Source organism: Oryctolagus cuniculus, chromosome 13 (genome assembly GCF_051225735.1).
Source record: "Oryctolagus cuniculus isolate XC-2025 breed Fujian yellow rabbit chromosome 13, ASM5122573v1, whole genome shotgun sequence".
NCBI lineage: Eukaryota > Metazoa > Chordata > Mammalia > Lagomorpha > Leporidae > Oryctolagus > Oryctolagus cuniculus.
The window spans coordinates 103082134-103102780 of NC_142879.1; the positions used below are offsets into that span (position 1 = coordinate 103082134).

At 51.9% G+C, this 20647-nt stretch overlaps 1 protein-coding gene across 14 annotated transcripts in view; it reads left to right on the forward strand.

The window, feature by feature from the left end:
• The window catches only part of SVIL (supervillin), a 204028-nt gene that overhangs the window by 45637 nt on the left and 137744 nt on the right, over nt 1-20647 (forward strand). For 8 of the 14 annotated variants that reach the window (XM_089311867.1, XM_089311865.1, XM_089311864.1 and 5 more), the window contains exon 3: nt 11132-11227. The exons of 4 other annotated variants lie outside the window; for them this stretch is intronic. Coding sequence is in view for 2 of the 10 variants with exons in the window: in XM_051821603.3 (XP_051677563.3) it covers nt 19460-19487 (28 nt within the window). In the remaining 8 variants the exon portion in view is untranslated. Of the gene's footprint in view, nt 1-11131; nt 11228-19335; nt 19488-20647 lie in introns of those variants that run through there. 2 more of the 14 variants (XM_051821603.3, XM_089311874.1) reach the window with 2 other exon arrangements.

The window sequence follows — 20647 nt, forward strand, 5'->3', positions numbered from 1 at the left end:
TCCTGCTGTTTTCAGTGTGGCCATGGAGACCAGATCCCAGCGCCGCCCCCGCCTCCAGCACTGCAATGCTTCATTTTCCTTGCCCCGGGAGGTTGTGGCGTTGGACAGTCAAGGTGTATCTGGGGTTTATTTCTCACCTGACCATCTTGGTTTGGTCCTGGTGTCACGGCACTTCCGGATCACAGCGCCTGGATGTGTTGGTGATGCAGGTGTTTTGCCTGTGTAGACAGAGCTGGATCGGATCTGTAGACACCTACTGAGTGCCTTTCTTTCCTCAGTGGGTAATGAAGATGAGGGTGAAGAGCCACAGACTCACCTATTTTAATATAAGAGCGCTCTCTTAATTATCTGAGCACTCGGAGGGGTTGCTTTACAGAAATGCTACGTGGCTAATGGAGCTTTCTTTCCTACAAACGTGCAAAACCAGTAATCTTCCTCTAAATATCCCAGGGTTGAGAATTTGAGGGTGGGTGTTAGTGGAGGAAGTTGGATGCGTGGTTTGAGGAACCTTCTGTAAGATGATTGTAGCCTGATTCCACGGATACAGTTTTGTTGGCATACTTACTGTGAGCTGCATTTAACAAGCAGGTTTATCAGTATATCATTCATGTGTAGTAAAGCTCCCCCATTTTTGTGCACAGCCATGTCCTCGTGAGGGCAGACAGGAAGTCCCTCCCCTCAGCCACACCCCACGACCCCGACTCTGTTCTCTGTCTGTTCAGTTCTGTCTTTTCCAGGGTGTTCCTTGCCTGGAATTGCACAGCACGTAGCACTTTGAGTCTGATTTCTGGTGCTTAGCCTGATGCTCCTGGATCTATCCTGTTTGTTGAGTGTTGCTCTTGGCTGGTTCCTTTTTATCGCTGCATAGTATAAGAGTTTGCTTCTCTGTTTGCCCATTAATGGACTTTTTTTTTTTTTTTTTTTTTTTGGACAGGCAGAGTGGACAGTGAGAGAGAGAGACAGAGAGAAAGGTCTTCCTTTTGCCGTTGGTTCACCCTCCAATGGCCGCCGCGGCCGGCGTGCTGCAGCCGGCGCACCACTCTGATCCGATGGCAGGAGCCAGGTGCTTCTCCTGGTCTCCCATGGGGTGCAGGGCCCAAGGACTTGGGCCATCCTCCACTGCCTTCCCCGGCCACAGCAGAGAGCTGGCCTGGAAGAGGGGCAACCGGGACAGAATCCGGCGCCCTGACCGGGACTAGAACCCAGTGTGCCGGCACCGCAAGGCGGAGGATTAGCCTAGTGAGCCATGGCGCCAGCCCCATTAATGGACTTTCAGTTGGTTTCCATTTTATAGTGATTGTAACCCCTGTAACATCTATGTACAGATTTTTATGAAAACATATGTTTTTATTTTTTTCCCCTTGGGTGAATACCTAGGTTGGAGGGGGGATTGCCAGTTCATATGGTAAGAATATGTGGAATTTTATTAAAATGCAGAACCCAAACCAGCCCAGCTGTTCTCCCAAGTGGCTGCCATTTTGAATTCCCGCCAGCACAGCGTGAGAGTCTGGAGCAGCCCCCGGGGCTTTTCCTCCTTGAAGTGGGGTCTCAGGGTCCCTTCCACTGGGACCTGTCACTTGGCTTCAGTTCTTTCTTTCTTTCTTTTTCTTTTTCTTTTTCTTTTTTGACAGGTAGAGTTATAGACAGTGAGAGACAGAGAGAAAGGTCTTCCTTCTGTTGGTTCATTCCCTAAATGGCCGCTACGGCTGGCGCTGCGCCGATCGGAAGCCAGGAGCCAGGTGCTTCTTCCTGGTCTCCCATGAGGGTGCAGGGGCCCAAGCACTTGGGCCATCCTCCACTGCACTCCCGGGCCACAGCAGAGAGCTGGACTGGAAGAGGGGCAACCGGGACTAGAACCCGGTGCCCATATGGGATGCTGGTGCCACAGGCAGAGGATTAACCAAGTGAGCCACGGCGCCGGCCCCATTGGCTTCAGTTCTTTCAACTTCTGCGGTTGCCTGAGTTTCTTTGCCCCTCCCTGCACATAATCATTTGTCACAGCAGGTGCGTCTGTTCCACCTGGGTAGGGTGAACCAATGTTCCCGGAGCTCACAGGGCCCGATGCCTTCAGTGGGGCGTGGGTGTGGCTGCTCCAGGCACCCAGGCCGTCTGCACCAGGAAGCAGAGCCCTCCTGCAGGTTCTAGGGAGAGATCCTCTTGTTCCCTCCAGGCGGAGGTTTCATTCTCACACTAAAGAAGATGCATTTTGCCCTGGACGGAAGTCAGAAGCAAATCTCTGGTTGTCAGGAGACACATAGGGAGATGCTGACTGTGAAGTGTGTAGATTTTTCTGGAAAAGTCTATCTCTTTGAAAGTTTTTACATTATTTTTACAATTAGTGGAGTAGTGTAGCATAGAGGTTTTTATATTATAATTTTTTATTTTACTTCATTTAAATGCAGAAAGAAGAGAGAGAGAGAGAGAGAGAGAAAATCTTTAATCTACTGGTTCACTCCACAAATGGCCACAATGGCCAGAGCTGGACCATCCTGAAACCAGGAGGAGTCCCGAACTCTATCCAGGTCTCCCGTGTGGGTGTCAGGGGCCCAGGTACCTGAGCCGTCACCTGCTGCTTCCCAGGCACATTAGCAGGAAGCTGGATCCGAAGCAGAGGAGCCAGGACTTGACCCAGGCACTCTGATAAAGGATGTGGGTGTACCAAGTGCCCACTTACCCACTCTGCCAGGTGCCCACCCCAGCATGGTGGTTGAAGGAAGAACTCTGGAGCCTAACTCTGCTAGGAGCCACCTGTGTGACCTTCCTAGGCCTCAGGTTCCTCACCTGTACGTCAGTGGAGAATGACAGTGCCCTGTGGGGGTGATCGGCGGTCCATGCGTCTACAATCCCTGGAACAGAGCCTGGTAGACATTGCCTTCCATCTGAGTCACACAGCCTCCTGCCCCCTCCCAGCCCCTTCTCTGAAAGCATGTGTGTTTTCCTGTGTCCGTTCCATTGACGGTTAGAGACGAGGCACCTGTTCTTTTTAAAGATTTTATTTATTTATTTGAGAGGTAGAGTTACAGACAGTGAGAGGGAGAGGCAGAGAGGTCTTTCATCCACTGGTTCACTCCCCAATGGCTGCAACGGCCAGAGCTGCACAGATCCGAAGCCAGGAGCCAGGAGCTTCTTCTGGGTCTCCCACGTGGGTGCAGGGGCCCAAGGACTTTGACCATCTTCTACTGCTTTCCCAGGCCTTAGCAGAGAGCTGGATCAGAAGAGGAGCAGCTGGGACTAGAACCAGCTCCCGTATGGGATGCTGGCACCGCAGGCAGTGGATTAACCTACTGCGCCACGGTGCTGGCCCTTGAGGCACTTGTTCTAAGAAGGATTTCAATGCAATGATCAGTGAGGCCGGCTTCTGACTGTGCCTCGTTGGCTCATTGTGCACAGATGTGTGTGTGTATGTACCTGCGTTGCCACAGGCCAAGTATCATAAAAAAATATTTATTTATTTATTGGAAAGACGCAGCAAGAGAGATCTATCTATCTATCTATCTATCTTTCATCCACTCCCCAAATGGCCTAAACAGTCGGGAAACTGGGACTCCCTGCAGGTTTACCATGTGGGTGGCAGGGGCCCAGGTTCTTGGGCCATCATCTACTGATTTCCCAGGTGCGTTAGCAGCGAGCCGGGAAGGAAGCAGAGCAGCTGGGACTGGAACTGGCACCCCGTTACGGGATACTGGCATCACAGGTGATGGCTTGGCCCCCTTGTGCCACAACGCCGCAGGCCTGATGCCTTTTATGTGGCCACGCGTCTCGCTTCTTAACCCCACTGGAGGCTCGGAAGGCAGCCTTAGTCCCCACTTCCTCTGTCTCCAGGCTGAGCCCATCAGGCCTTGGTTATTGCACCAGGGTTAGCAGTTTCGGTGCACGATTTTGGGTCTCCCGGTCTCTGTCTGTCACTCTGTCCCTCCCAGCCCCACCCCACCACCTCTCTTCCAGGTTTCTTTGTCACTATCCTCATGCAAAAATGGTTTCCAGGAGCAGGCATCTGGCCTCACAGTGGATACGCCGGTCCCCTGTCCCATATTGGAGTGCCCGGGTTCGAGTTCTGCCAGCTCCCAGCTCCAGCTCTCTGCAAATGCTGACCCTGAGAGGCTGCAGATGATGGATGGCTCAAGTACTTAGGTTCTTGCCACCTTCCTGGGAGACCCGGATAGAGTCCAGCTTTGGCCTGGCTTGGCCCCAACCCTTGTGGGCCTTTGGGGAGGGAGCTAGAGAATGTGGGCTCTGTCTGTGTCTCTCTGACTTTCAAATGAATAAAGTAAAAAAATAAAACGGGGAAGTTGCAGAGCCCTGCCTTGGTGTCTGGCACCCCGAAGATCCCACATAAACGAGGAGAAAGGACTTGAAGCCCACGCCCGGCGGCCGACAGGACCTTGCACCTCGGGACTCTACTGGAGGGCTGGAGCCCTCCATGTCTGTTTCTCTTATCAGACATGGTTCACCTGGCAACGCGCTTTTAAATTTGGGATTTGTGTCCACTTAGGCGACAAAGATAAGGCCTAGGGCAATGACCTTATTTTCAGGACTTAGGAAGGTGGTAGAGAGAAAGAGGCGATGTTTACCTCTGGCAAGGCTGTAGTGGCGTTGAGACTCGGGGAGGGGTCAGGATAGCTCAGGGCACGGGTCTCTGGGAGCCCCGCCCTGAGATCCCCTGGGGACTCCGCCCCTGGCTGCTTTCTGGTCCTGCTTTCACCAGGGCAGCTGCATCCTCTGGCAGCTGCATCCGCTGTGCCCCTGGGGATGTCTGAGAAGTGCATTCGCATGGCTGTCAAGCTGCCCGGATCCAGGGTCTTGGGGGGAGATGTCGCGATGCTCTTGGGCCACACGGTGCAATATTGAACCATTGTGTGTGTCGATGTAGCATGTCATTGTGTGTGCGTGTGCAAACTATGAGGACGCTTCAAAAAGTCTGTGGAAAAATGAAATTCAAAGATAAATTTATAGGGGGCCAGCATCGTGGTGTAGTGGGTTAGCTGCCACCTGTGATGCCAGCATCCAACATGGGTGCCGGTTCGAGTCTTGGCGGCTCCACTTTTGATCCAGCTCCCTGCTAATACACCTGGGAAGGGAACAGCAGATGGCCCAACTGCTTGGACTCCTGCACCTACATGGAAACCCAAAAGAAGCTCCTGGCTACTGGTTTTGGCCTGGCTCTCCCCGGCCTTGCGGCCATTTGGGGAGTGAACCAGTAGATGGAAGACCTCTCTCTCTCTCTCTCTCTCTCTCTCTCTAATTCTCTCTTTCAAATAAATAAACACATTTAAAAACAAAAGATAAATTTATATTTTGTGCAAGAAACACTTTGAAATTCATTCATTTATTTTATTTGAGAGCCGAAGACAGACAGGAGCAAGCTCCGATTCTCTGGTTTACTTCCCAAATGCCAACAACAGCCAGGGCTAGGCTGGGCCAAAGCTGGGAGTCAGGAGCGCCATCCAGGCCTCCCATGTGCAACTGAGTTAACCTGATGCACTTCTTCCCAGGGTCTGCATTGGCAGGAAGCTGGAGTCAGGAGTGGAATCCCAGTTCTGTGACATGGGAGGCAGGCACCCTCACCGCTAGGTAAATGCTGGCCCCTGACACTCGAGCCTGTGTCTGTCACAGTACGCATTTCCCACAAACATTGTGAAGACCCCGTTGTAGATGTTGCATGCGTGTTTAATTGCAGAGTCGGCCCCTGTTAGAACTGGGTGCTGTAGATAAAGTGAAGTCATACTCACACGCGACAGCAAGCTGAGTTTCTCTTCAATGTTGGCTACTTCTTCATTCATTCTGCGGTTGCTAGGAGGCGAGTAGTAGGGACCTCTGACGATTTTGGATAAATATATATCGATACATAGGAGAGAGAAATCTGCCCCTTCTCTTCTTTTTTCCCGTGTGCATCTGGAACCACACTTACAACCTCTAGCTGTAGAGCCAGAAGCAGATTTGAGAGCGTACGAGGAGCTGACATTTCCTTCTCTGACCCTGTGCCGTCGTGGGACCTCTGGGGACTTCCGCCCAGTGGTGGCACAGGGCGTGGCCCTGTGGGAAGATCTCCCCATGGACAGCAGAGGGTGGGGCTCTGGGCCCTGCCGGGGAGGACCGGGGAGCTTATTTTAGCTCTGTCTCCTTCGTGCGTCCTCTGTGTCGGTTGCTATTTTGATGGGCAGCATCTTCCTGCAGCTGATGGCTTGCTGACTGTAGGGGCACGAGCTGCCCTCTGCCCCTTGGTACCCTGCCCGTCTCTCGACATCGCTCGCTTAGGCCCTGGGCTCCTGCCTTTGAAAGACCAAAAACACCAAACGCAAGAGAAGATCCCGGCCCAAAACAACCCACAGTCTAATTTTAGGGGAACAGATCCACGTGGGATCCCAGCACTGTTGAGTAGGAGATGCTAGCCTCACCGTCAGGTTTGCCACGTCCTTCTGCAGAAAAACCACCAATGTTGACTTCATGATGCATCCAGTACTGCTGAAATGCCTGCTGATCCGCAGCTATCAGCCCACTGTGTAGATGTGGGCGATGGCCTTGATCACAAAAACTCCTGTGACTGCTTGGCCGATGAGGTCGGCCAGTGGTTAGTGTTCTTCAAATGGACTGTTGTCATTTCTTTATCCAAGTTCTCTGTACATACACACACACACACACAGACACACAGAGAAACAGACACACAGACGACACACACACAGAGACACAGACAACACACAGACACACAGAGAAACATAGAGACACACACGACACAGACACTGTGAGACACAGATATACACACAGAGAAACACAGAAACACACAGACATACATAGAGAAACACATAGAGATACACACAGACACAAATAGCTACAGACATACAGACAGAGACACAGACACAGATATACACACAGAGATATACATGCAGAACTACAAAGACACACACAGAGATGCAAATAAGCATAGAGGTAGAGCTACAGAGACACACACACAGACACAGATATTCACACAGACACAGAGCTACAGAGACCTACACACTGAGAGACACAGACACAGACACAGAGATACAGATTGTTAAACAGAAACACACAAAGATACATGTACACATACAAACACAGAGACACAGACACACACACTGTTTCAGCCAAGCTCAGGCCCCCTGAGTGTGTCATTAAAAACCACTGTTTCTACTTTCTAAGGACATGCCATGGGTGACCTTTGAAGGAAGTCCCTCCCCTTTGCTGCTGTTTCTCCTAATGTCACTTTGTCACTGCCATGCCCCTTCCCGTTGGCTCCTGTAGATGACCAGTTTGGCCACTTACCCACGGCTGTCCTGTCAACTGGTGTGGTGCTGGAATTAATGCTGGCAGAGTGACCAGCCTTGCTCAGCCGTGTGACAGGAGTTGGAGCGGGCTGCCCGTGCACTGTCCCAGCACACGGCCAGTCACATCTGCAAGCCACCATGTCATCCACACCCACGGAGGCCTTCTGCTAGGCAGGTGTTTTATTGATTGATGTTTTGCAGGTGTTCCGGCGGTAACCATAGCGATGATTTACTCTTGTATCATTGTTCGCTTTGCTGGGTGCCTGGTTGAGAACCAGCTAGACTCGGGTGCTTGGCACGCATTCCAGACACAGAGCAGTCCCTGAGGAAGAAGCAGGACAGTGGGGGGGGGGGGGGGCTCCTGGAGGTGGCGTGAGGTTTGCATGAAGGTGGGGAGAGGGTGCCCCAGGCTCTTGAGAGAATATGAAGATCCTCCTTTCCTTGCTGCGTGCATCCACGGGTCAGCCACAAGGGCTGGGCTGGTTTTCGCGAAGGAGTGCCCCACCTGTCGGAGTCTGCACCAGGAAGCTGCGCCTTCCGCAGGCGACAGGAGACCTGCGCCCTGGCCTCCAGCCTGTTCCCCTCCTTCTCTGGGAACCACATCCCTTGTCCTTTCCACCCCACGCCTTGTTTTCCTCTGGGACTTTTTTCTTTTCTTTTGTTTTTCTTTTTTTTTAAAATACCAGTTTGACCGGTTTATTGAATTGCAACCTGTCACCAACTTTGGAACCTTTCTTGCTCTTTCCTTCTTCCCAAATCCCCAGGGCTCTTTTTCTTTTCCTGCCGGACCTGCTACCTTCTCAGGTTGCAGCCCTGAGTCACCCAGGATTTCCCTTTGTGCTTGGGCAGACACTCACAGGTCTGGGGCAGCGGCTTTCCTGATTCCTTGGTCCTGAGACTGAGTATCTCCACTGCAGATCGGCTCCTGTGGATGCACCTGCCCCGGGCGTGCGCCCCTGCCCTGGCGTGTGGTCCAGCAGAGAGCCCTCTGCCTTCGCGTGGCTTCTTGTGGTTATCTCGGCCTTTTCCTTCCCTTTTTTGAATAATTTCAGCCCCCACCCCCACCCTGTGGCTGATACAAGAAGCGGGGAGCCGCCTCTTTTCCAAAGCAGGTTCCTCCCTGGTCTGGGGCACTGGGTGTGCCAGGGAGGCTGGGGTGGATGGAGGCCAGCTCACAAGGCTGCAGAGCTTTCTAGCAATAAACGGATTGGGGGAGGGGGTGGAAGGGATTCTTTCTTGGCACCAGGAACAACGGCCGGCCGGCCGTCAACCCAGTCGCTCCGTCTGTGTTTACTGCAGCTATCTTTGTGGCTTTGAAGCGGTAACTCTGTGGCCATCTGCATTTCCCTGAGCAGCAGTGTTGGTCATTTTTTGTTGCCTCGGGGGAACTGCACAGGGACCACTCCCCTCACCCCCGCCCCCACCACTTCCTCTAGACCTGGGTTTCTGGTTCTGTCTATACCAGGTAAAGCAGGTTCCTGACCCCGCCCCTCCCCTAGAGCTATAAAAACAGAGGGGCTGCCCATGCCGGGCTTCCCCGGGGCTGGCAAGTCTCCCTTTGGGAAGTGACCTGTGTGGGGAGGACATAGGAGGAAGTGCCCCAGCAGCTGTAGACCGGGACTCCCCAAGCCTGGTCGCCAGGAACCCTGACCAGCCCAGAAACCCAGGGAATGGCTCCTCCAGACCTGGGAGTCTTTACTTAGTGAATAGAGTGCCAGATGGGGCCTGTGTTGGTCCCAGCAGGTAAGATGCCAGTATCCCACATCAGAGTTCCTGTGTGCAAGGGCCAGATCTGCCCCGACTAACTCCCTCTTCCTGCTATTGGCTCCCTACGGGGGGCTGCAGCGGGGATGGCTTGAGGGGTTGGGTCCCTGCCACCCATGGGGGAGACCTGAGTTGAGTTTCTGGCTCCTGGCTTTAGCCTGGCCCAGCCCTTGGCCAGGGCATCTGGGGAGGGAGCCAGTAAATGAAAGATCTCTTTGTTCTCTCTCTTTTTAAAAACATTTTTAAGGATGTGTTTATTTATATTTGAAAGGCAGAGATACAGAGAGAGGAGGAGGAGGAGAGAGAGCGAGCTTCCATTTGCTAGTTCACTTCTCAAATGGCTGCGACAGCCAGGACTGGGCCAGGCCAAACCAGGAGCCAGGAGCTTCTTTCGGGTCTCTCACTTGGGTGCAGGCGCCCAGGCACTGGACCATTTTCCACTGCTTTCCCAGGTGTATTAGCAGGAAACTGGATTGGAAGTGGAGCAGCCAAGACTTGAACCAGTGCCCATATGGGATGCCGGCACAGCAGGTGGAGGCTTAACCTACTATACCACAGCACCGGCCCCATCGCTCTAAAATTAAAAAAAAAAGAAAGAATTTTAGAAAGTCAAACAGAAGAGCACCACAGGCCGTTAGCCATTGGGAGCCTGAGGAATGACCCCGTGCCCACGGGGGTCATCTTGTATCTGGGTGACACCTGCTGGGTGAGTCACACGTGTGCGTTAGCTATGTGCCATCCCTGGCTGGGGCAGGCGTGCTTCTCCCTGGCTCCCTGGCCTTTGGGGGAAGGCATATGAGGTGCACTGTCCACACTTGCAGCAATGGAACCGGCCAGGATCCAGCTCAGTGCTCACTTTGGACACCGGAGAGGGCTTGGTCCACCCCCCCCCCCCCACTTCTCTGTCCGGCCTACCGCACTTTCTACTTCTGGCTTCACACATCTCACCCCACGAGGACCTTCACCCGTGTTCCTGGCGTCCTAGGTCTCCGGGTGTTCAAAGGCCTCTCTCCCCAAGGCCCCTCGTTCCGATCAGATGAAAGTTTGAACTGAAGATGACCTTGTCTTTTTTTTTTTTTAATTTTTTTTTAAATTTTTTTTTTTTTTTGACAGGCAGAGTGGACAGTGAGAGAGAGAGACAGAGAGAAAGGTCTTCCTTTGCCGTTGGTTCACCCTCCAATGGCCGCCACGGCCGGCGCGCTGCGGCCGGCGCACCGCGCTGATCCGATGGCAGGAGCCAGGAGCCAGGTGCTTTTCCTGGTCTCCCATGGGGTGCAGGGCCCAAGCACCTGGGCCATCCTCCACTGCACTCCCTGGCCACAGCAGAGAGCTGGCCTGGAAGAGGGGCAACCGGGACAGAATCCGGCGCCCCGACCGGGACTAGAACCCGGTGTGCCGGCGCCGCTAGGCGGAGGATTAGCCTAGTGAGCCGCGGCGCCGGCCAATTTTTTTATTTTTTTTGACAGGCAGGAGTGGACAGTGAGAGAGAGAGACAGAGAGAAAGGTCTTCCTTTGCCGTTGGTTCACCCTCCAATGGCCGCTGCGGCCGGCGCGCTGCAACCAGCGCACCGCGCCGATCCAAAGCCAGGAGCCAGGTACTTCTCCTGGTCTCCCATGGGGTGCAGGGCCCAAGCACTTGGGCCATCCTCCACTGCACTCCCTGGCCACAGCAGAGAGCTGGACTGGAAGAGGAGCAACCGGGACAGAATCTGGTGCCCTGACCGGGACTAGAACCCGGTGTGCTGGCGCCGCAGGCGGAGGATTAGCCTAGTGAGCCATGGCGCCGGCCCGATGACCTTGTCTTTAAGCAAAAGCATTGAGCTCCCCTCACCATGGATGAGCTGTGCCAGGTCCTTGCGTAGACTCGACTTTACCCTGCTGTGCTTAACACGGACAGCAAGCAGTGGTGGGGCCTTTGCTCCAAGAAGCTGGAGCCCAGTGCCTGGGGCTTGTCTTTGCCCGTGTGGGTGGATGGCGGCTGGGGGCGGCAGCTTTGGCAAAGCAGCGGCCCCTCCGTGTGGTCATCCTAGGAGGTTTCGGGTTTTCTCTCTCCGGCGTCCAAGTGCAGTCTGTTCTTTATCCTGCAGAGCGAGTCCGAGTGGTGAACCCCGAAGACTCAGAGCGCTGGGAGGGTGCTTGGGACATTCCACGGCGGAAGCCATGATTTAGGCGTCGGCGCCAAGGTAAGCGTGTGGGAGAGAAACAGCAGTTTTGTGGGGACCACCATGGCTGGCATTCCTCTGAGACTAGGTTCAGGCACGTGGTGAAGGGAGATCTTGTGGGAACCGCATCCAATGCCCCAGCGCCCTGAGAAAAAGGCCAGGGCTCCAGGAAAGACGCGGGCTGTGGACAGGCAGAGAGGCTGGGCCGCAGTGGCAGCTGGGAAAATCCCTCGTTGTTTCTTCCGTGGTCCTGTGTCCTCTCATGTCCCTGACAAACGCCGAGAAAGAAAAGGCCAGCTTCATGTTGCAGTGAGCATTGGCTGTGAAACAGTTTTATTTATTTGAGAAGCAGAGAGAGACAGAGAAAGATACAGAGAGAGACAGCTCCCATCTGCTGGTTCCCTCCCCAAATGCCTTCCGTGTCCAGGCCTGGGCTGGCGCTAGGGCCAGGAGCCGGAACCCAATGCAGGTCTTTGCATGAGTGGCATGGGGACCCGCTGGCATGAGCCATCGTCGCCGCCTACCAGTGGGGAAGCTGGAGTCAGGAGCCGGCGCTGGAAACTGAACCCAGGCACTTCTGTGTGAGTCGTGGGCATCCTACCCATGAGGCTTAGCAGGAGAGCCAGCCACCGAAGTAGTAGCAGAAGCAGCCTTCAGGGAGCTCTGTGCAGTCTGACCTGCCTTTGTGGGCCAGCATCTCCCAGAGTGTGTTCCCTAGAGTCTTAAGGCAGGTGGAGAGGGGTTGCAATATGGGTCTGCACCCCAGTGAGCCTGGCAAACGTTGGGTTACTGTGTGGCAAGCTCCCTCCGGACTAATGAGCCTTGTGAATCTCCGTGGGTGTGTGTACCCAGCCATGCTCACCAGAGGGCCCACGGGTGTCCCCCACCAGGGCACATCTCGGGGCCAGTTCTGCCTTTGCTTGTACGGTGTATGTTGAACTGTAGCCGGTGCATGGGCTCAGATGCTGGGGATGCAGGCAGAGCTTGTGTGTAGCTAATGAGTAAGTGAACCCGTCAGCAAGGGTAATTACGGAGAGGCGAGACGGCAAGGGTTTAAGAGAATGGCCCCTGCAGGTGCTGGCTTGGGTTTTACTCGTGGCTCTGACCCACGCCCGCGGGGTGACCTGGGGCAGAACACGTGACCTCCCTTTCCGGTTCCTCATCTGTGAAATGGCGGCTATAGCACTTGCCTTGCATTGCTGTGAGGACTAAAATGATGACTACGCTCTACACTGGTGTCATTAGATGCTGTGCATGGAACACAGTGGCTGAGGGCTTTTATAAAATCGATTTGAGAGGCCGGCGCTATGGCATAGTGGGTAAAAGCTGCTGCCTGCAGTGCTGGCATCCCGTATGGGCGCTGGTTCTAGTCCCGGCTGCTCCATTTCTGATCCAGCTCTCTACTAATGGTCTGGGAAAGCAGAAGATGGCCAGGGCTGGGGTCTGTGGGTGTCAGGAACCCACTTACTCAAGCCCTCACTGCTACCTCCCAGGGTTTGCATTAGCTGAAGGCTGGAGTGGGGGCAGAGCTGGGGATGGAACCCAGCACTCCAGTGTGGGATGCCTGCACCCGAAAGGCATCATCACGGTGAAGCCGAATGCCTGCCCTGGCCGAGTGCTCTGACAGTTCTGTCGCTAACTCACCGGGGAAGAGATGGGGAGGAATTGAGCAGGGACTGGTGAACCTGTCTAGGGGAGAAAGGGAGGGGAGCCCTTGGTGCAGGGACGTCACGCCACAGCAGAGGAAGCATTTGCCAAACTCCAGTACCCTTCCAAGTTAGAAAGCAAGCAAGCAAAACCCAAGGGCAGAAGGTAAGTGCAGCCCGACGAGGACACCGTGAAGGGGCCGCAGCTGGCATAGACTTGATGAAGAGTTGCTGGGAGCTCTTCCCGCAAGAGCAGAGCCGAGGCGTCCGCTCGGAGGACCTGCGTTCAGTGTTGGAGGAGGTGCGTTTGGCTTAGGGCATTCCCGGAGAGCTGATACATCGCGGTTCCTATGTGCATCTGGGAGCTTGTGTCTGGAGGAGGCTGGTGGGTGAGTCGGCGGATGGGTGGGGAAGGTCTGCCCTCAGTGTAGCGGGCCCCACCCAGCAGGCTGGGGGTCTGGGTGGGACAAAGAGGCACAGGAAATACGTCTGTCCATCCGTCCATCCATCCTATTGGTTCTCTGTCTTTGGAGATCCCTAGGTAACACTGTATTTTGCCGACGGTTCTAGACAGGGTAACTGCACAAGAAAATGAACTAAGAGGCTTCCAGATTGGGAAGAAAACGCTAAATCTATTACTGTTTGCAGATGGCATGATTCTGTATATAGAAGATCCTCAGGAATTGACTAAGCAGTCTATTAGAACTGATGAATTTTTCTTGATTGTAGGATACTATATATAGAGTATACATATGTTTCTATACACTTGCAATGAATAATCTGAAATGAAATTTTAAAATTTTAAGATGATTCTTTTCATAATAGCATGAAAAAGAATAAAATACATAGGAATAAACTTCAGAGTAATGTAAAATGTGCGCTTTTAGAATTGGAAAGACATTAAAGAAGGCATAATTAAATGGATAAACATCCAGCATGTTAGATTAGACTTATTATCATCAAAATAGCAAGGGTGCCCAAACTGATCAACAGACTCAATGCAGAAATTGACAAACTGGTTCTGAAATTAATACGGAACCCAAGGGACCCAGAATAGGCACAAGTATTCTGAAGAACAATGAAATAGGAAGGCTAAGCCTCCAGTGTAAAAATTTACTACAAAGCTATGGCAGTCTAAGCAACCTGATAATGGCATTAAAAGTAGTTAAAAATGCCATGCAAACTGTGTGTTATGAAAACACTGTGCATGGAGGTCAGAGTTGTTTTGCACCAGAATAAATATCTTTTACTTCCACTTCCACGAAGTCTTCGAAGTCCCCTTGTGTGTGTAGTGCTAGCACATAACAGTATGTATATAAAGACACACACATATTGGTACTGTGGTATTGGCACCTGGAATGAAGGTAAGCGTCTAGGAATTAAACCCACATACTTGTGGTCAGTTGGTTTTTGACAAATGTACCAAGAGAATTGAATGGAGAGAGAGAGTAGTGTGTTCCACAAATTGTAGGGGCAGCCAGATAGCCACATGCAAAAGATGATTTTGGACCCCTACCTCACACCATGTGCAAGAATTAACTCAGAATGGATCAGAAGCATAAACGTAATAGTTAAAAACTTAAAACTTTTAGAGGAAAGCAGGGGTATACATCTAAGGGCATTGAATTGGGTGTGGCTTTTCGGATGGGACACCAAGTATACAAGCAACCAAAGTAAAATACAGAAATTGAAGTTCATCAAGATGAAGCAGTTTTGCATATTCACGGGCTGGAAAAGACGGCTACCAGTGTGGTAGGAGGTGGTGGTGAATCATGTATGTGATAAGGGATCATATCTATAATAGACCTTTTATGACTAATAAAAATAGAACAGTATTAAAAAGGGGCAATGAATCTGAATAGATACTTATCCAAAGAACATATGCTAAAGGCCACAGAGCTATGATAAGATTTTGCACATCATTCACCATCAGGGAATGCCAATGATGCCAGCAATGAGTTACCCACTTTAAAAAAAAAAAAAAAAGGATTTACTTATTTATTTGAAAGAGTTACACACAGAGAGGAGAGGCAAAGAGAGAGAGAGAGAGAAAGGTCTTCCATCTGTTGGTTCACTCCCCAATTGGCCACAACAGCTGGACTTGGCCAGGCCAAAACCAGGAGCCAAGAGCTTCCCGGTCTCCCAGATGGGTGCAGGGGCCGAAGCACTTGGGCCACCCTCCGCTGCTTTCCCAGGCCATAGCAGAGAGCTGGATTGGAAATGGAGCAGCTGCGACAGGAACTGGTGCCCCTGTGGGATGCAGGCACTGCAGATGTCAGTTTAACCCACTGTGCCACAGCGCTGCCCCCTGCTCCTCCTCTGAGCCAGTGTCCTGCTGTTGCTCACCCTGGCTATGGCTCAAATACTTCGGTCCCTGTTAGCCACGTGGGAGACCAGATGGAGTTCTAGGCTCTTGGCTTTGGCCTTGCCCAGCACTGGCTGTTGCAACCATTTGAGAGGTAAACCAGTGAGTGGGAGATCTCTCTCTCTTTGTGTCTCTGTCTCTTTGCCTTTCAAGCAGAATGAAAAAAGCAATTAAAGAGTTAAACACCGAGTTATCTTCTATAACCCATGACTGCATAGCTACTCCTGGGTATATACATAAGAGGAATGAAAACCTAACTCCCTACAGAAACACAAATTTTATTGCAGTGTTACTTATACTACCCCAAAACTGGAAAAAGCTCAAATATCCACCAGCTGAGGAATGGATAAATAAAATGTATCCATTCAGTGGAATATTATGCAATTCTACAAAAGGAATGAATATTGATATATGCAACACCACGTACAATTCCTTGTTTGTGAAATTTCCACTACAGTTAAATCCACAGAGACAGGAAGTAAGCTGGTGGCTGCCTAGAACTGGAGTGCGGAGGGCAGAGTTGGCTGTGACCGTGGCCTGTGGCTGCTGTTTGGGCGATGCAGATGTCTGAGTTGGTTTGATAATGGTTGTAAAACTCTGTGACTGTTCTAAACACCACGGAGTTGCACGCTTTGCCTAGTGAGTTACATGGTATATGACTAACAGATCAATAAAGCTTTCGTATATCTGTGACTCATGTATCAACAGATCTGTTGTCCCTACCACAAAGGACAGGCCCTGTGGATCTTAAGCTGTCAGCACTGGGCGATGGCTGAGATGTAGGAAGTGAAGACAGGAGGGACGTAGAGTGAGCCCTAAACTGACCTCGGGCAACTTCTCAGCAGGAGAAAGACCGGAGCAGGAGGATATTTTGCTTTTGTTTTACGGGAAGGGCCAGCATTGAGAGTGCAGAATACTGCTGTGGACATAATGGAGCAGGAGAAGAGAGAGAGAAAGAGTTCCCGTCCACTGGTTCACTCCCCCAAAGTCCGCAATGGCCAGTCCTGGCCCAGGTTCCAGGAGCCAGGAACTTAATCCAGGTCTTCCATCACTGCTGCCCCCCAGGGTTGGTGTTAACACACATGTGTAGACTCAGGCACACACACACACATGTGCACATACAGACACATACACACATGTGTAGACTCAGGCATACACGCATGCATGTGCACATGCAGACACACACATGTGCACACAACAACGCACACACATGTGTAGGCTCAGGCAGACACACATGCATGTGCACGTGCAGACACATACACACATGTAGACTCAGGCATACATACATGCACGTGCACGTGCAGACACATACACACATGTGCACAACAATGCACACACACGTGTAGACTCAGGCATACACACATGCATGTGCACATGCAGACACACACACGTGCACACAACAATGCACACACATGTGTGTAGACTCAGGCACACACATGCATGTGCACATGCAGACACACACATGTGCACACAACAATGCACACACATGTGTAGACCCAGACACACACATGCATGTGCACATACAGACACATACACACATGTGCACAACAATGCACACACATGTGTAGGCTCAGGCAGACATACATGCATGTGCACGTGCAGGCATATACACACATGTGCACAACAACACACACATGTGTAGGCTCAGGCATACACACATGCATGTGCACATACAGACACTTACACACATGTACACACAACAACGCACACACATGTGTAGACACAGGCAGACACACATGCAGGCATGCTTGTGGTATATACTATGGAGAAACTTCAGGGTATGTTGGCCATGGATTCTACCATTTATATTCACACCTTCTTTCCCTGGGCTTCCATACTGACTTAACTTATGGAAAAATAACTTTTTGAAAGGATTTATTCATTTAAAAGGCAGAGTGACACAGAGAGGGAGAGACACACATAGACAGAGACACAGAAAGAGATATCTTCTATCTGCTGGTTCACTCTCCAAATGGCTGCAACAGCTGGATCTGGGTCAGGCCAAAACCAGGCCCCTGCAACTGGCAGGTGGGTGGCAGGGGCCCAAGGATTTGGGCCTTCATGTGCTGCCTTCCCAGGTGCATTAGCAGGGAGCTGGAGTGCAAGCAGAGATGCCAGGACTCAAACCAGTTCTCCGATATGAGGATGTGGGATGCCAGTCCCTAAAACCAGCCTTTTTCTTTTTTAAAAAAGATTTATTTATTCATTTGAAAGTCAGAGTTATACAGAGAGAGGAGAGGCAGAGAGAGAGAGAGAGGTCTTCCGTCTGATGGTTCACTCCCCAATTGGCCACAAGGCCAGAGCTGTGCTGATCCGAAGCCAGGAGCCAGGAGCTTCTTCCGGGTCTCCCACGTGGGTACAGGGTCCCAAGGACTTGGGCCATCCTCTACTGCTATCCCAGGCTATAGCAGAGAGCTGGATTGGAAGAGGAGCAGCCAGGACTAGAACTGGCGCCCATAAGGGATGCCAGCACTTCAGACCAGGGCGTTAACCCACTGCGCCACAGCGCCAGCCCCAAAACCAACCTTTTAAGATGTATATTCCTGTAGGTCCCAACCGATGTTTCCCTTCTGTTGCATGGAAGATCCTGGTTGGGCTCGCCAGCCCATGTGGAGTGTTCCAAACACACGCTTTTTGCATGAATAATGATGGCACAGCATGGGAGTGTCTAGGCAGTGTTTGATTTTTCTCGTGTGAGATGTGTGTGTGCCCACACACATGCGCCTGCCCCTGTTGGTGAGTCATGGTTTTGAAGTTCTATCTGAGTGTTAGCTAAAGTTTGCACCTTCACTTGTATGGAATATAAGTGGCCTATCATAAAAATAGTTTAAAGTTCCAGTGTTTTATGATTGGATGAATGGGCTTGAAATTCAAGAATGTTCTTGTTTCTCTAACCTTGGTTAAAGGGTCATTGTAAGAGTATTTCTTGAGTGTCTGAGCGTGTTTTAATACGTGTGCTTATAGTTGCTGGGTTATATTTTATTGTATGTAGTAAGCATGTATTGGGGGGTTTGAGGACTGGAGTTTTCAGTATTGCTTTCATCCAAACATTCTCATTCTTGGCTGGTGTTGTGGCACAGTGAGTTAAGCCACCTCCTGTGATGCCGGCATCCTATATGGGCGCTGGTTTGAATCCTGGTTGCTCCACTTCTGATCCAGCTCCCTGCTAATGTGCCTAGGAAAGCAGTGGAAGATGTCCAAGTGTTGGGGCCCCTGCCACCCACATGGGAGACCCCGGGTGGAGTTCCAAACTCTTGGCTTCAGCCTGGCCCAGCCCCAGCCATTGTGGCCTTTAGGGGAGTGAACCAGTGGGTAGAAGCCCCCCCCCCCCACCTCGTCCCCTACCCCCAGAACCCCTTGGCCTTTCAAATAAATAAGTAAATCTTAAAGTCTTATTCTGAGAAGAGCACCCCAAGCTTCAGCAGCTGGGGCCGCAGGCTTTTAAAAATCATCATTATGAGAAAATGCTATTTCGTGGTGTGTCCGCCTGGCTCGGTTAGAAGCCAGACTGTCATCCGTGCCGAACCTCCACTTCAGAGAAGGCCTGGTTTAGCATCCTGTTTGTTGTTGTTGCTGCTGTTTTTCCAGCTGTCCTGTGCCCCGGGTTCAGAACCGAAACTGACTGGAGCGACTTGGAACCCTGGGGGAAGTAGAGCCATTATCCGGGAGGAATCCTTTGGACTTCAACCTGTTACCTTGGCCGCCAGACAGTGCCAAGGGCCCTTCTGCTCTCTTGATTCGAGAGCAGCGAGAGAAAGTGGTGTTTTCAGATACGGGGGCGATGGGGGAGCAGGTGCCCAAGAGAAGGAGCTTGGTTTCCTGCGCTCGGGACCAACCGCCTCTTGACCGGAGCGTGTGGCCATTGCTCTACAGGAAGTGGGCCGGGCCAGGTCAGTTCACCTCGTCTTCTGATCGCTTTCAGAGACTGGGACGAAGGGCAGCAGGTGCCCCAAGCAGCTCTGCTGGTCATTTCGAGGAGCGGGACTCAGTCCGTCTTGCCGCTCCGGGTGGATCTGTGCAAATTACTTTGTCTCTCAGAAATGTCTTGTTTGTCTTGGGCTGGGGCCAGGCTTCTAATGTGGGTGGTGTGCACTGTGTCGCAGGCCTGGGTTTGGCCTGGTGTGTCAGATCCGCTGGGTGTGTGTGCATGGGCAGGCAGCCCCGCGGAGACTTGAGTCCAAAGGAAAGGTTGTTTGTGCGTTGGTGCAGACGGAGCCTTTGGGATGTGGGACTGCAGGTGACATGAACAGAGAGGAGCCCAGGACCGCGGGTAAGAGAGTGTGTTTTGACATCTGGCTGGCGTTCCCTGGGCTGGGGGTGCGGCTCAGCCTTTTGTCCGTAGTGGTTGTGTTGTTTGAATGTCCCCTCCCGACTCCCGGCAGTGATTTTTGGATGTTGATCATGAATTAGCTTAGAGCATTTCAATTAAAAAAAAAGGCCGCTAGACTTCTTAAGGAAAAATACAGATTTTTTTTTAAACTTCTGTCTCACTACCAAAAAACCAGGGGGTGTCCAGCTTGTTAAATAGGAAAAACAGACAGGCATAGAAGCATCGGAAAGGGATGTCTTTGTGATTGTTTATTAAAATGCAATTTAAGCTGTAGGTCCTGTTTCAAAGGGCAGGAAACAGAAACTGCGGGACTAAATGTACCTTTGTACTTCTGCTTTTTCACCTGCTCTCTCTCTCTCTCCTTCTCTCTCTCTCCCTTCTCTCCCTCTCTCTCCCCCTCCCCCTCTCTCTTTTCCTCTCTCTCTCCCTTTCCCTCTCTCTCCCTCCCTCCCTCTCTCTCTCCCCCCTCTCCTTTTCTCTCCCTCTCTCTCCCTCCCTCCCTCTCTCTCTCCCCCCTCTCCTTTTCTCTCCCTCTCTCTCCCCCCTTCCTCTCTCTCCCTCCCTCTCCCTCCTTCCCTCTCCCTCTCCCTCCCTCCCTCTCTCTCTCTCTACCCCTTCTCTCCCCCTCCCTCTCTCTCCCTCTCTCTCCCTCCCTCCCTCTCTCTCTACCCCCCTCTCTCCCCCTCCCTCTCTCTCTCTCTCCCTCCCTCCCTCCCTCCCTCTCTCCCTCTCTCTCACCCACACTCACACCTCTGCTTGTATAAAGCCGACAGAAGGTTTAATACGACCAAGCCACAGGCTGTACATACGAATGGGTCTTCATTTTTTTTAATTTCATTTCATCTGGATTCTTCTCCTGATTTTTTTTTTTTTGCCTATTTCAGAACTTTTCAAACATTCTTTGGCCCTGGGAGGGAGTTGTATAACCATAAAACTTGAGAATCCTGGCCCTAGAATAAATGTTCCTTTTGAAACCCCAAGGACGGAAAATTGAACACAGCTGTGTGGTACGAGGCTGGAGCTGCGGGCTTGACCGTCGCTCCCCGGTGCACTGGGCTGCGGCTTCTGGGGGTGGGGGGTGCAGGCGGGAGCTCAGAGAG